General features: G+C 42.8%; 1 protein-coding gene across 1 annotated transcript; it reads left to right on the top strand.

Annotated features, from left to right (window-relative positions):
• Positions 1-397: 397 nt before the first annotated feature.
• LOC309837493 (histone H4) lies at positions 398-709 on the top strand (the record flags this gene model as incomplete). The annotated part of the gene is made up of 1 exon (XM_082678001.1): positions 398-709. One exon carries the CDS (start codon positions 398-400, stop codon positions 707-709), a length of 312 nt encoding a protein of 103 aa, XP_082534127.1.
• Positions 710-14,503: the final 13,794 nt, after the last annotated feature.

The following is a 14,503-nucleotide window of genomic DNA, read 5'->3' as shown; positions in this document are numbered from 1 at the left end:
TATAAAATAAATAAGCTAGAAGAATATATCGTACCGCACAGAGAATGTAACTGGTATTTTATAATACCTAAACGGAGTCTAATTTATAAAAATATTGAATCGCTGTCGATACACTTGAAACTGATATAAAATTGTAAATCAACTATACTTCAAAAATAAATAAGTTAAATAAATAAATAAAAATAAACGGTGAGAGTCCGTTGAAGGGAACTGTGGAGGATGAAGGAGGGATAGGGAAACAGCAGAAAAGAAATGACGAAATGTCGAGGGGGTTGGGCCCATTTAGACAGCTTCCCGCCCGCGCGCTTTCGGTTTTCAATCTGGTCCGCTGCTCTTGTATATCAGGGGAAAAAGCCGACCTTGCTTGTCTCAAAGGTGTTTTCAGACCTCGTCAGCTATGTCTGGAAGAGGGAAGGGCGGCAAAGGCTTGGGCAAGGGTGGCGCTAAGCGCCACCGCAAGGTTTTGAGAGATAACATCCAAGGCATCACCAAGCCCGCCATCCGGCGTCTTGCTCGGCGCGGGGGGGTCAAGCGCATCTCCGGCCTCATTTACGAAGAGACCCGAGGTGTGTTGAAGGTGTTCCTGGAGAATGTCATTAGGGACGCGGTCACCTACACGGAGCACGCCAAGCGCAAGACGGTCACTGCCATGGACGTGGTGTACGCGCTCAAACGGCAGGGACGCACCCTGTATGGCTTCGGAGGCTAAGCTGCAGCTTCTGTGCTACGTGACAATCTCAAAGGCCCTTTTTAGGGCCAACCACCCAGTCATCAGAAGAGCTAGACACCTGCCTAAAGTATAGGTAACTTTGAATTTGGGGGCTGGTTAGTAGTGGGATCAGGAGTCTAGGAGGTACCGATGCCCAAAAGTGCTAACAGCCCTGAAAACCCGAGTCACTTACCAAAAGCTGCCTTTCACTTGCCTGCGTCAATTTTTGCTAGCCTGAGAGGCTATACGTGCTCCAGATTTAAAGCATTTTTCAGTTTGCTTTTGGGCGTGTATCATTTGTAATCGTTGGACCAGACTGTGGAAAGTGGTGTGTGTGTGGGTTTTACTTACCAGGTCTACAGTGAGGAGGTGGGCTGGGTGGCTTAATGCTGTGTGCACGTTGGGTTATTGTGTCATTACAGTCTGCTCAATTGGAAAGGTGCAAAAGCACTAGCAAAACCAAATCCAGTCACCAACCATTCAAAACTGAAACAAATATAGGTTGTTAGACCAGAGATGAGCTCATTAATACAATACTTAAGTACATCTGGAAATTATCTGGCTAGTGTATGGAAAGTATTTTTGGTTTCCTGTGTTTTTGGTGTTAAAGGCCCCTCACAATTATCTGCCGAGAGTAGTGCCTGTGCGTGCACGCGTACGCTACATTTAAGGGAGAATTTAGTTTATGAGGTTTGTCTTTCAGTGATAACATTACAAAGAGACAAATGCAGAAGCAACTAAGTATGAACCTTATATAAAATCTGAGCAAACTATATAACCTTAATGTGAAAGCAAGTCTTCAAGAAACAGTTCGGGTATGTGACTTTTCCATTAGGGCCTGTTGTAGCCTAGAGTAAGAGACCGGCAGAAACATACCCACCATCAATACAGAAAGCACAATTTAATTTTTGACAAGGCAAAAGTAAATTCTCCTTTATATATATATGTGAAGCCATTCTCTATACTATCACTTCTAAATCGCCTTGATTTGAATTGAAATGTAGGTCCACGCCTCTGGTCCTTAAACCTAATTATAGTTTTGCAGCTATTACATTTGCAAGTAAAAGATTTTTTTTAGTGTTCTATCTAGGCTTATGATTTTACAGCTAAATTTGTCTTGTATGTAGCCAAGAAAAAATTCTACAGAAGAAATTCTGTCAGCTCCCAAAAGATAAGCCAGCTATTGCATTATTGGTCTCCACACTCGGCAGCTCTCATTAGCATCAAACACTTGGTGAGCTAGGTTTAAAACATGGTGCTTAGCAATGGAGATGCCAGAAAGTCAAAGCATGTGAGACTTGCCTGTAATAGCTTATTATCAGAATAGGGGATAAAAATAATACATAAATACATACATATACATGCATACATACTAACATACACAGCCCAAAAGTACATGGTGGCACATATTCGGTATGATGAGAAATGTAGCCGATGATTACTCTAGGAGTCTTAACACTACAGAAGTCACTGGCTGATGGGAAATGAGCAAGCTTGGCTGTGGAGGTGGGGCTTGTGTCAGACTGTTAAGAAGGAACTGACAGACTTCCCTGGTGGTCCAATGGTTAAGACTCGGAGCTCCAATGCAGGGGGTCTGGGTTCGATCCCTGGTCAGGGAACTAGATCCCACATGCTGCAACTAAGACCCGGCACAGCCAAATAAATAAATATTAAAAAAAAAAAAAAAGAAGGAACTAAATGCCTGGTATCCTATTAAGAGATACAGTAACGGGGAGGGGGAGGATCAGGGGGTGAGAGGCAAGAATAACATTTGTGAAGATGTCCAAGTGAGAAATAAATAAGAGGATTCAATGGTCAAGATGTTTCGTCGTCCCTTTAGATTAAAATCTCAACTGCAACTGATGGCATTTGTATTTCAAATATCACTGTGATTTTTTTTTTTTTAACTTTAAAGGCAATGCAGATTGAATATATCTGATCCTCACTGAGATACTCTGGAGAAGGAGATGTCAAAAGTTTGAAAAGAAACCAAAGAATAAAGGAAGGGGGTGGGGAAACATGTTCATTATCTAAACTAGTGGTTCTCAAAGTGTGGTCTCTAGTCTAGGAACATCAGATCACCTGGGACTTGTTAGAAATGCAAAATCTTGGACTCACTCCAGACCTATTGCATGAGAAACTCTGGGAGGTGAGACCTAGCAATTTGTATTTTAAGAAACCTTTCAGTTGATTCTGAAACACATTAAAGTTTGAGAATGACTGATCTAGGTAACAGTTTTTCTTTAAATCAAACAAAAATATTTAGAATCTGAGTATATATTACCCTAATTTTTTACCATAATGTTAAATTTTGCTTTCTTTGATGGAAAAGAAAAACATTAGGTGAATGATCCTAATAAAATTTTGTAGGACAAAATATTACAGGAGGAAAAAGTTAAAATAGCTTATTTCCTAAAAGCATTTGGGGCAAAAAAGAAGTATGAATTAAAAATGTAGTTAGCTTGTTTTACTAAATATTATTGGTTTGTGGGGTTTTTTTGAATATTATTTTATTTATTCTTTTATACAGCAGGTTCTTATTAGTTATCCATTTTATACATATTAGTGTATACACGTCAATCCCAATCTCCCAGTTCATCACACCACCATCCCACCCCCGCCGCTTTCCCCCCTTGCTGTCCATACGTTTGCTCTCTACTGGTTTGTGTTTTTGACAGTATTGAATTTTGTAATCAGTGGATATGTTTCTTTTATTTATTCCTAAATTTCTCCAAGATCTTGTCCTTTAACCATTAATTATACATCTTCTTTACAGTGATTTTAATAGTGATCCCTGTTCCCACTTCGTCTACTCCACTAAATACTATTATAATAGGATATGACCGAATCCTCTGTTAGCCATATCCAGCCTGTGAATATTGCCAAATTACAGTATATGCATTATGCATATTTTTGTGTTAATAAATGGCTTTTTTGTTGTTGTTCTTAACTATCTGTAACAGTGACGAATTAATGCTCTGATTTGCTTTTTTGTTTTGCTTGTTTGTTTTTTAATTTTATCTTATTTGGCCGTGCTGCGGGGCATGTGGGATCTCAATTCCCCTACCAGGGATTGAACCCGTGTCCCCTGCATTGGGAACACAGAGTCTTAACCACTGGACCGCCAGGGAAGTCCCAATGCTCTGATTTGCTAATAAAATAATTTCCTTCCCATTTCTACCCCTGAGTGTCTCAAATACTCTCTGTAAGCCAGCCCTGGCTGCCAAGTCTTTCCTTTCCTGGGTGAATTCAAGACTTCCACTAGGATATATGTATACAAATGATTCTTGCCCGGTCTGCATGTCTACTTCCATTACCATGGTCATAGAGGCACTTAAGTGTCCCACTGGCTAATCAGACTTCACAATAGACCAGTGTGAAGTCTTACCTTTCCTTTCCAGGCTCCCTATTTCTCTGAATAGCAGCATTATGCTCTAGAAGACTGGATGCTCCTGTCATCTTTCACAACATTCTTATTTGCTTCCTTTGAAACCTTTTACTCTGAGCTTTATATTCTATCTATTGATGAACATGTTATTTCTCTACTTGAGCCAAAAGGATAGAATTATCCTTAATACAGAATATTACTAGTATATATAAATATGTATGGATGTATAGAGAATTATCAGGAAGAATGTTCACAAAAATTTGAGTGATTTATGGATGTTGGTTTTTGTTATATTCGTTGAACATTTTGAATTGTTTGGTTGTCTTAAAATAAGAATGTACAATTCCCCCCACCCCAGACAATCAGAAGATATAGATAGTTAGATAGATAGATAGATAGATAGATGATACATAGATAGATGATACATAGATAGTTAGGAAGATAGTCTGGGCTATATGAACCATGGCAAATCTTAATTTTGCCAAAGTTCAATTTTCTCATACGAGTGGCCACCAGCCCTTCATTTCCTTTCTACCACCTCACAATGCAATAAGACTGAATGCAATAACTTCCCAACCATTAAACACAAAATCCAAGTAGCAGAGGAAGAGAAGAGGGGGGAAAAATCAATCAAAGAAACACAAATCCAAAATCAAAACCTGACTGAGGAAAATTCAATCGTGAGTTCACAAACTTTAGCCCTGAGCAGGGATTCTGATTGGTCGGAGAGGGCCCACGGCCTTAAGAAAGAAACTTTGCAAGATCAGGAAACACTTAACATTTTGCTCATCCTGTCTAAGAGGGACCTTGAGATTCAGAACTAAATAACAAACTGACCAAATTTAGTTGCTAATGTCCAGAGTCAGTTGTACCAAAACTTTTAGATTGGAAGCTTACAGTTTAGCGATACCTATCGAAAAAAACCCTTCAGATATACTGAAAATGTACCCCAATTATATGCACAAGGATAATAAGTTGTAACAGTGTTTTTAGTGGTAAAAATCTGGAAAATACTTAAATATTAATTAATATGAGTCTGAGTAAATAAATTAAGAAATATCCATTATGTGAAAGCTGTGCATCCTTTAAAGAGAATAAAGCAGATTGATTCAGAGGCACTTTTATATCTGTAAGGGTTGAGATAGAAGGACTTCATATAGATATATCTCAAGGTCATGCCCCTTGCTTTTTTCACTTTTGTATTAAAAAATATATATATATATATACTTTTTTCACTTATATATTTCACTTATATAAAATATATTTTTAAGGAAAAAGAAAACAAAGGGCAGGATAGTGTGTCTTCTGTGTAAATTGTCTTAAAAGAATATTGGTAAATAAATAGAACTGTATTGGTAAATAAATAGAACATTTTTCTGGAAGTACATATTAGAAATCTGTAACAGTTATTACCATTATGAAGAGGAAACAAAGTAGGAGACTGGGAAGAGGAGGATTTTACTTTTCATTTTATTCCTTTCTATACTGTTGGATTCTCTCTCAAGTAAAGTATCACTTTTAGTGTGTGTGTGTGTGTGTGTATCAACAGAAGTAATCTAGAGAGTAGGATTATGAGCCACTTTGTTTTTCCTTTGAAAGTCTTTATTATAAAAAACACTCAATGTTTTCAAAATATAGGAAGGGGGATAAACCATCTCAAAATGGCTAGCATAGTGCCTGGCACATGGCAGACAATAAATCTTAGTTAAATCTTAAAAAATAGAGTTTTATGAATTGAAAAGGAAAAGAATTTACTAAAAAGAATTCAATTTTATACATTGAAAAGGAAAAGAATTCACTACACATATGTCTATTTTTCAGCAGGCAATCCTCTGGGTGATTTTCCATACCAGTCTTTTTTTTTTTTTAGTTAATGAGGCCTGATGATAGGTCTGCTTCTCAGCTGGGCTCACCACACCCTAAAGAGATGAATCTTGGAGAACCTTGAAATCAGGCAGAGGAGATTAGACACAGTAGAATAGAGCCTGGAGATCTCTGTTGATTCTTGAGCAAGTTGAGAGTGATATTTTGGGAAGGTTAGTCTGGCTGAGGTGTGCAAGGTGGACTGAAGGGGACAGAGAATTAGAAATTGAAATGAGTTAGGAGGCTGTTGCAAGCCTTATAGGGCCCTGGACCAGAATAGTGGCAGCAAGATTGAAGGAGAAAAATAGATGGAGATGGAAGGAGGCACAGTAACCTCTGGTTTCTCTAACCATGAAGTGGCCATTGGCGTTGAATTTAGGTACCACTCTTTGATTTGAATTAATTTTTATTTTTTTTAATTTAGTTACTTTTAATTAATTAATTTATGTCTGCGTTGGGTCTTCCTTGCTGCGCGCGGGCTTCCTCTGGTTGCGGCAAGCGGGGGCTACTCTTCGTTGCAGTGGGCGTGCTTCTCATTGCGGTGGCTTCTCTCTTTGTGGAGCATGGGCTCTGGGCATGGTCTTCAGTAGTTGTGGCGCGAGGGTTCAGTGGATGTGGCTCACGGGCTCTAGAGCACAGGCTCAGTAGCTGTGGCGCACGGGCTTAGTTGCTCTGCTGCATGTGGGATCTTCCCGGATCAGGGCTCGAACCCATGTCCCCTGCATTGGCAGGTGGATTCTTAAACCACTGTGCCACCAGGGAAGTCCCTGAATTCACTTTTAAACAAGAGAATAATGAGTAATAGTTCCCATTTATTGAATACCTACTATGTACCATTTATATTGTTTGCATAGTTTACAAATCTTCAGAACAACCCCAAAAGGTAGTTATCCCCATTTTCAAAGCAAGAAACTAACGTTCATGCAGTTTAAATAACTTGGCATTCTCTGATACATTACGATGCTCCTGAATCTTACTAAAATATTTGCCTAAAATTTGAAAACCCCAAATAATCTGAGGATCTTTAATACATTTGCTACATTTATTTAATAGAACCATATAATGTTGATTCTGGAAAAGACCCAAGAAATCATCTGATCCAATGTCCTCATGATATTTTTCCTCTGCTTTTAGGACAAAACTCTACTCTATCTTCCCTTCCCCACCAGATCCCTAAGTGGTGTAGATTCCTGAGAGGCCCCTTCTTTGATCTCCCTATAAGCTCTTCCCAGGCACTCCCACTGGTTCCTCTAGCTCCTCTGGGCAGATAGGAAAATCCGGCCGGTCTCTAGCTCCGCCTCCCGATCCACAATCCCAGCTGCCGGAAGGACATGGCCACTTGCTTCTGCCTGGTGCCAGCTCTGACCCAGTGTGGCCTGAACGCTTCAGCAGCTACCCATCCCAGCCTGCCTATTCCTTTGATGGTGGCCTCATCCTCTCAGTCGCTCAGGCAGGAAGGTCTCAAGACACCTTTGATTACTTTTTGCCATAACCACCTCCTTCTATCCCCATCCAGGTTCAGGCGATCTTCTACCTGCAATAACATCAAAACTTTCCCTCCAGTCCATTGCTGTGGCTGCTTGCCTTGTTCTCCTCACGCTCAGCACCTCTCATCTGCTACACCCCTGAGGCCTGGGATTTGGCCGCTGCTCACTTCTGACTCCTTTTGCACCCCCACTACGGATTAACCCTCTGTGTACACAGCCCTGATTATGTTACCCACCTGCTTAAGGCATTGCCCCGTTTGGGCATTCCCCACTTTTCTTACTCTCTTGTCCCCATTTCCCTATCTTTTCCCCATCACCCCCCACAGAAAACCATTATACTATGTTTAAAGTATCTTTTAATTTCTATGTGTGATAGCAAAATCTATTAATTTTTAAAATTTCCATAAATAATATTCTATTAGATCTCATTTCCTTATTTCTCTCAGAACTATGTTTTTAAGATCTGTCATTATTGTTATGTTTCCATATAATCCGCTGTCTCTTACTGCTGCAGAGCGCTCCATGGAGTGTGTCTACCACATTTTCTCTATCAACTCTTCCAGTGATGAATGCCCACATTGTTTCTGATGTTCCATCATTCTTGTCATGGTCTCTGATAGACCTGTGTGAGAATTTCTTTTGGATGAATACGTACAAACAGAGCTGCTGGTTCCCATGATGTGTAACCTTAATTGGCCTAAGAAGTACCAGGCTGCTCTCCAGAATGGCTGCCCCAGGTCACACCCCACCAGCTGAGCACCAACCACCTAAGCCCTCCATCCTGGCCAACCCTTAGCATTATTCAACTTTCCACGACTGGCCAGAGTATCGAGTATAAAGTGATTATCTCATTATTGCTTTAATTTGCCTTTCTCTGATTACTAGTATTTATGAGCATCTCTACATATGTATGTTAATTTTGTTGTTTCCTCTTCTATAATCCCTCCCCCTACACTGTTTACAGAGTAAAATTTACCCCCTCCCCAGTTTGGCATTCAAGACCCCCAATAAGCCGGCCTCAAAATCCCACCCCTGAAAAGTCATTTCCCATTTCTGGCCTTGGACCCTGTGGACCAGCCACCACTCACAATTCTCCTTGTCTTTCTCTTGAACCCCACCTCAAGTTGTCCTACAAGAAGAGCTCCGTGGATCCCTCGGTTAAAACTGACCTTTCCCTCTGACCTTCCAGATAATTCATCTGCACCTTTCTCCACTGCCTACCACGGCTCGCCTTCATTATAGTGCATGTCTTCTCACAGAGCCTAAGGACCTGGTTCCCATTTCTGCAAACTCATATACATGCCTCCAGCTATGAACAGTTGCCAGGCTTCTTGTTTATTTATTTATTTATTTATTTAGGCTGCACCGAGTCTTAGTTGTGGCATTCAGGACCTTTTTAGTTGCAGCATGGGGACTCTTAGTTGCAGCATGCATGTGGGAATCTATTTCCCCAACCAGGAATCTAACCCAGACCCCTTGCATTGGGAGCACGGAGTTTTACCCACCGGGCCACCAGGGAAGTCCCAGCCAGGCTTCTTGTTGAACAAAACAGTAAGAATTTTTTAATTTGAGTGATGAGTTTACTTTATTCTTTGTAATTTTCTCTACTGCAGTGTTTTTCAGTTGCAGGTTGTAACCCATGAGCAGATGATAAAATCAATATAGAGAATGGGAACCAGTATCTTTTATTAATGAAACAGAATAGGGTTGAAAATATCAAGGTGCATCCCAAACCAAAAAAATATCCTTTTGTATAACTTGTTTCAATTTTTTAGATATGTGTGAATGTGCAGCAGGTAGTAATATAAAATTATATCTTTCTATAGTTTGGAGTCAGCAGAAATCAGAGCTACTATACATATATAGTGATAGTGTATCTCTACGTGTAATTATTGTGTGTGTGTTTTTCTTCTGACACAATGAATCTAATACAAAAAGAAAACACAAGACCCAGGCTCAAGTTCCACATCTGCTGTCTTCCAGCTGTATGACCCACGTTCCCAGGTGTCTCTCCCTCAGCAGCTTTAGTTTCTTCAGCTATTCAACAGAAATTTTAAACGCCCTTCTTCCCATCCTGGGATACTGTGAAATTGAATGAGAGTGAAAGATGAGCCATAAGCCATCTAGGGATCTGGGTATTCTTACTTCCTGGGGTGCACAGTCTAGAAGCTGGCTGTGTGTTGAAAATTATTCACCAATTTGTATGTGTGTGTGCCTGTCATTCTTTTTTCTATGACATGATTATAACTGTGACTTACATCAATTCACATTAATGTCACTAATATTTACATCACTGATATTAATGATGCTACTAATATTGATTTATGACCATATGTAAGGTTCTGTTCCAAGCACTTTGTATGGGCTGTATTATCTCTTTTCATCCTCACAGCAATCCTGAAGTGGGTGCAATTGGATCCTGCTTTACATATGAGGAAATGGAGATCGCAGTCTTTTCTCTTTGCAGCCTTTTCCTGGTTAAGGGTCAGGAGCCCTGGCCCTATGCTGTAAGGGGTCTCAGGTATCAGCCCCAGTTCATTGCAGTGAGGACCCTAGACTTCTGTTTCCCAACCCCTTTCTCTCCTCTACTATCCTTCCTCCCCTTCCTTCTGCTCTTTATACATACTTCACTCTCTGCTCCTGACCACATCCCAATCCCATACCATATCCCCAAAAATCCTGTCAGTAGGGCTGAATCTGATATCTTTGTGGGTATAGAAACAGACACTCCTCCCCAGATGCTCTGCATTCAGGAACAGACTGGGGGCACTGGCGGGAATGTAGCTCAGTGAATTCTTCTCTCAGTTCCTGTCACCAGGAGCAGGCTGTCTGGGACTGGGGCCATTCATGGGCAAGGGATACCTGGGTTTTCCAGGCATCCTGCCCACAGACAGTTTCCTGCTCCCATGTTCTGGGACCCCCCCAAGGACTTTGGAAGTTCTTCCCAGATATCCAGTCCAGGCCAGCTCTTGATCTGTAACTTCAAGTACTCCAAGAACTGGGAGCATCTTCTGCTCAGCTCCCTCATATAAAACAAAGAGTTGAAGACCAGGAGAATTGGTCCCTCATCAAGCATTTCTTGACCACCTATGGTGTTCCAGGCACTGCTTGGGTGCTGGTGCCACAGAAATGAACAAGGACCAGTCCTCACCCTGAGGAATGATGCCAGCCTAATGCCAAGAGTAGGGAATAGGAAGGGGTGTTAGGATAGGATGAGGGAGAAGCAAGGAGGAGGGCCTAAAGAGATAAAAGCAAAGAGGAGAAAGGGAAGAAAGGATGAGCAGGGATTCTCAGGGTTACCTAAAAAGGGGAGGACATTCTGGAGAGAAGAAATGGAGTGTGTGAAGACATTGTATGCTTGGGGATTGCAGTTGTTCTGAGGGGCTAGAACCTTCTGTTCAGTTGGCAGTGCACCTGAAACCTGGGGAGGCTCTGGGAAATACCAGGAACTAGATGTGTATTAAAATAATTTTTATTGGGATTTTTAAATTTAATAACTATTAATAGAGTAACTAAAAGTAATTGAATACTTATTCTGGACCAGACACTGTGCTAGCTACTTTATAGGAACTGTCACTTTTAATATTTCCAACAACATTATTAGCAAGATACTGTTGTCCCCATTTTACAAATGGGAAAATGAGGCCTACAGAGATTTACTTGCTGAACTCAGATACCTGTTATATGGGCGAGACCAGGATTCAAACTCAGGTTTGTCTAACTCCAGAGTCCCTACCAGTTATTAACCTGTACTGCTCTGACTGCCATGCAAAGGAAGGTGAACTTTATTCTGAAGGGAATAGAGAGGGAGGCAGAAAATTTTTAAGAATGAAAGTGACAGGCTCAAAAAAAATGCATTTTAAAAAAAGACAGCTCTCACACAGAGTGGATGCTTCGTAGCAAAGCAGAGTCAAGTCTGAATATTTAATCCTCTAGAACAGAGCTGGTGAGGGTGTCAGTTAAGACAGGGACCATAGATGGATGGAGAGAGGGTAATAGACTTGAAAGTCAGGTAGAGGATTTGATAATACTTGCTGACCCATGACATTTGGACGAATGAGAAAAAAAAGGAACTGCTGACCTGAACAGATGGGGGAGAGGGAGTGAAGGTGCCTTTCAGTTAAGATGGGGAATATAGGAGGGAAAAAATAGCTTTGGGAAGCAAGATGATGCAGTTTTGGAAAGAAGCTGAGTTTGAAGTGCCTATTATCCATCCAGAAGGACCTGGCCATCAGGCAGTTAGAAATATTGGTGTAGAGCTCAGGACAGGGGTCTCAGAAGATACCAATTTGGGAGCACTTGACAGAGAGCAGAGATATGGAAAGTAGGGAAGCCGTGATCTCACTTTAGTTTCAAGGAGAGAAGAAAAAAAAAAAACAGCCAAGGTCAGCATGGGTGAAACAACCAGAAATATTGATGCGGCCTGGAAGAGAAAGAGAACATGAGAAGGCTGAGATGAGGACCTGGAGAAGGAGAAGGATGATCAGGAGAGGGTGTGAACCCGAAGGCCAAGTCCTCTTCCAAGGAAGCAAAGGTAGAATCAACAGGGCATGTAGTTTCTCTCTGCACACACCCATGCACCTGTACCCCACTACCCTCACTAAGGCAGAATTAAACCTGAACAAATACTGTTTTTCTATTCCTAAAAATCCCAGGTTTGGGGCAGACTTTCCTTGAAACCAATCTAACCACATAGAACCTAATCACTAAAGGAAAAGCATTTATTTACCTTGCCCTTAATTTTCCTTTAACTCTCAATCTGAGAGTAGAGAATGATTTAAGTACAGAAATGATTAAATGATAAAACTTACATTTTATATTGTTCTCTTGCATTGATGAACTTCTTTTATGCTGGTCTCCCAAACAAATAGATTTGAAAGATTGCTGTGAGGGTAGGCCTCTACAGTGACAGGAACACAAAATTTTATGCTATTCCTGACTGGATATAAAAAATGCCAGGGCTGATGGCGCAGTGGTTGAGAGTCCGCCTGCCGATGCAAGGGACACGGCTTCGTGCCCCGGTCTGGGAAAATCCCACATGCCACGGAGTGGCTGGACCCGTGAGCCATGGCCACTGAGGCTGCGCGTCCGGAGCCTGTGCTCTGCAACGGGAGAGGCCACAACAGTGAGAGGCCCGCGTACCGCAAAAAAAAAAGAAATGCCACTAAACTTCCCTTGAGATTCATACAGAAAGACTTCCTGGATGTTAAGGGTGCCCAGACTGGTAAAATAAAGCAATGTGATCTCAGAGGCAGGCAGAGGATGTGGAGCACTAACACTTGACACGAAATTGCAGTTTTCCGGGGTCTGCTCAGCTGCTCCTGAACCTGAGATGCTAGACAATTCACTCACCAGAGAACCTCAAGCTGTACCTCAGAGAGCCCTATGTCTGTATGTCCCTGAAAGTCTTACCATGAGGATGCATGAGATGACGGGTGCAAAGTTGGTGCCCCACACACCCCTTGAATTCACTACTTCTTAACTCAGAGTACAGACCCAGGCCCTGGATTCACCCTGCATTGGGGGCCTAAGCAGGTGATAAGGGTCTAGGCAGAGACCCAGAGGCATGCTCTGGAAATTGCTGTGACCCTGGAGCAGAAACACACTGCAACCTGTAGCAGGAGGGGCCGCAGTCCCTACACTGCTCCCCCCTTTTCTGACACATCTCAAAAGACATAACTAAAGTTTAAAAAACAAACAAACAAAAAGTAAATATCCTTCCTTTTCCCTCTCCCTTCTGTGAATTCTCACTGATCTCTATAATGAATGCTTTTAACCTGGCACTGTGCTGAGACAAAGCAGAAAACATAAGTCTTGGCCTTTTCCAAGTTCAGATAAGTGACTGAGAAGGTTAAGAGGTGTCACCTAAGACCTGTACAGCCTTTGTATCAGAGCTCTGTGGAGATGGGCTCTACAAGACCTTGCCCCACGCCACTGCCCACTAGAGGCCTTGCACTTCCACCTCCCAAATGGTACAAGAATCATCTCTAAGGCCTCCATTCTCACTATTTCCTAATGAGAGTAACTTCCTCTCCCCAAAGGAGGACCATGTTCTGCCTGTTTGATCTCTTCCCCAAACTTGAACTCAGAGCCCCACTTCTGTTCTTTCGCTGAGTAATCCAAAACCTGGGGACCGACTTCCCACATGTCTGAATAAAACATGTAGAGACACTACCAAGTCTGGGAAGAGAATCCAAACACAGGTTGAAGCTTTTAGGGATTACTTCGAGAAGTAGAGTGAGTCTCACTGTGAACTCGGCAGAAAAGGAGCAATATGTTTAACGCCCAGCTCACGAAAGTGGGCTTAGGACCTGTACAAACACCCTTCCACCCAACCCCCGGGTTTTGATTCGAAGCAGAGGGTGGGAGTGAGGCCCCAAATTACCGACACTTGAACCCCAGAAATACCACACTTTCCCCGGCAGAAACGGGGCGAGACCGACCGAGATGGCGATTTCCCGCCGGAGGCGGAGAGCCACGCGGGGCGGGGCCCTTTCCGGCGGGGGTGAGGAGGTCAGACCTGCGCGCGGCTCTCAGATGCCTGAAGGCCAGCCCCCGCGCGCTCAAGCCCGCGAATCCTGAGCGTCCCCTAGTGACTCCGCCTGGCCTAACAGCCCGCACCCCCCACCCCCCCACTCCCCCACCCGGGACAGATTACAGTTCTGGGCCAAGGTCGAGTACGAAGACGCCCTAGAAGAGCCCGACCCTACGGGAGGACCCGTGGCTGCCTCCAAGAAGCGAAACTGGGCGCCCTGGCCGCGCCCAAGAACGCAGCGGCAAGCTCGCCAGGCCAGAGAATCCGACTGACCAAACTCAAAGATCTTGACACCCCGGAAGGCGGCCAGCAAGCAAGGGACTAGGCCAGATACCTGGCCTTTCTTTAGCCTATCTGTTGGAGCCCAACGCTCTGCCCGCTCTAACAGCCTCTCCTCCCAGGGTATGCGAGGGTCCGCCGGGAGAGCACGGCCAAGTGGCACAGCTTCTTCAAGTGCAGTTGTGGGTGGCTCTGAAAAGAGCCTTTGGATATGATGGAACCTCGAGCCGAGCGCACACTTC

Source organism: Grampus griseus (assembly GCF_964374135.1).
Source record: "Grampus griseus genome assembly, chromosome: 1".
Lineage (NCBI taxonomy): Eukaryota > Metazoa > Chordata > Mammalia > Artiodactyla > Delphinidae > Grampus > Grampus griseus.
This window is presented reverse-complemented; position numbering and strand designations above follow the sequence as displayed.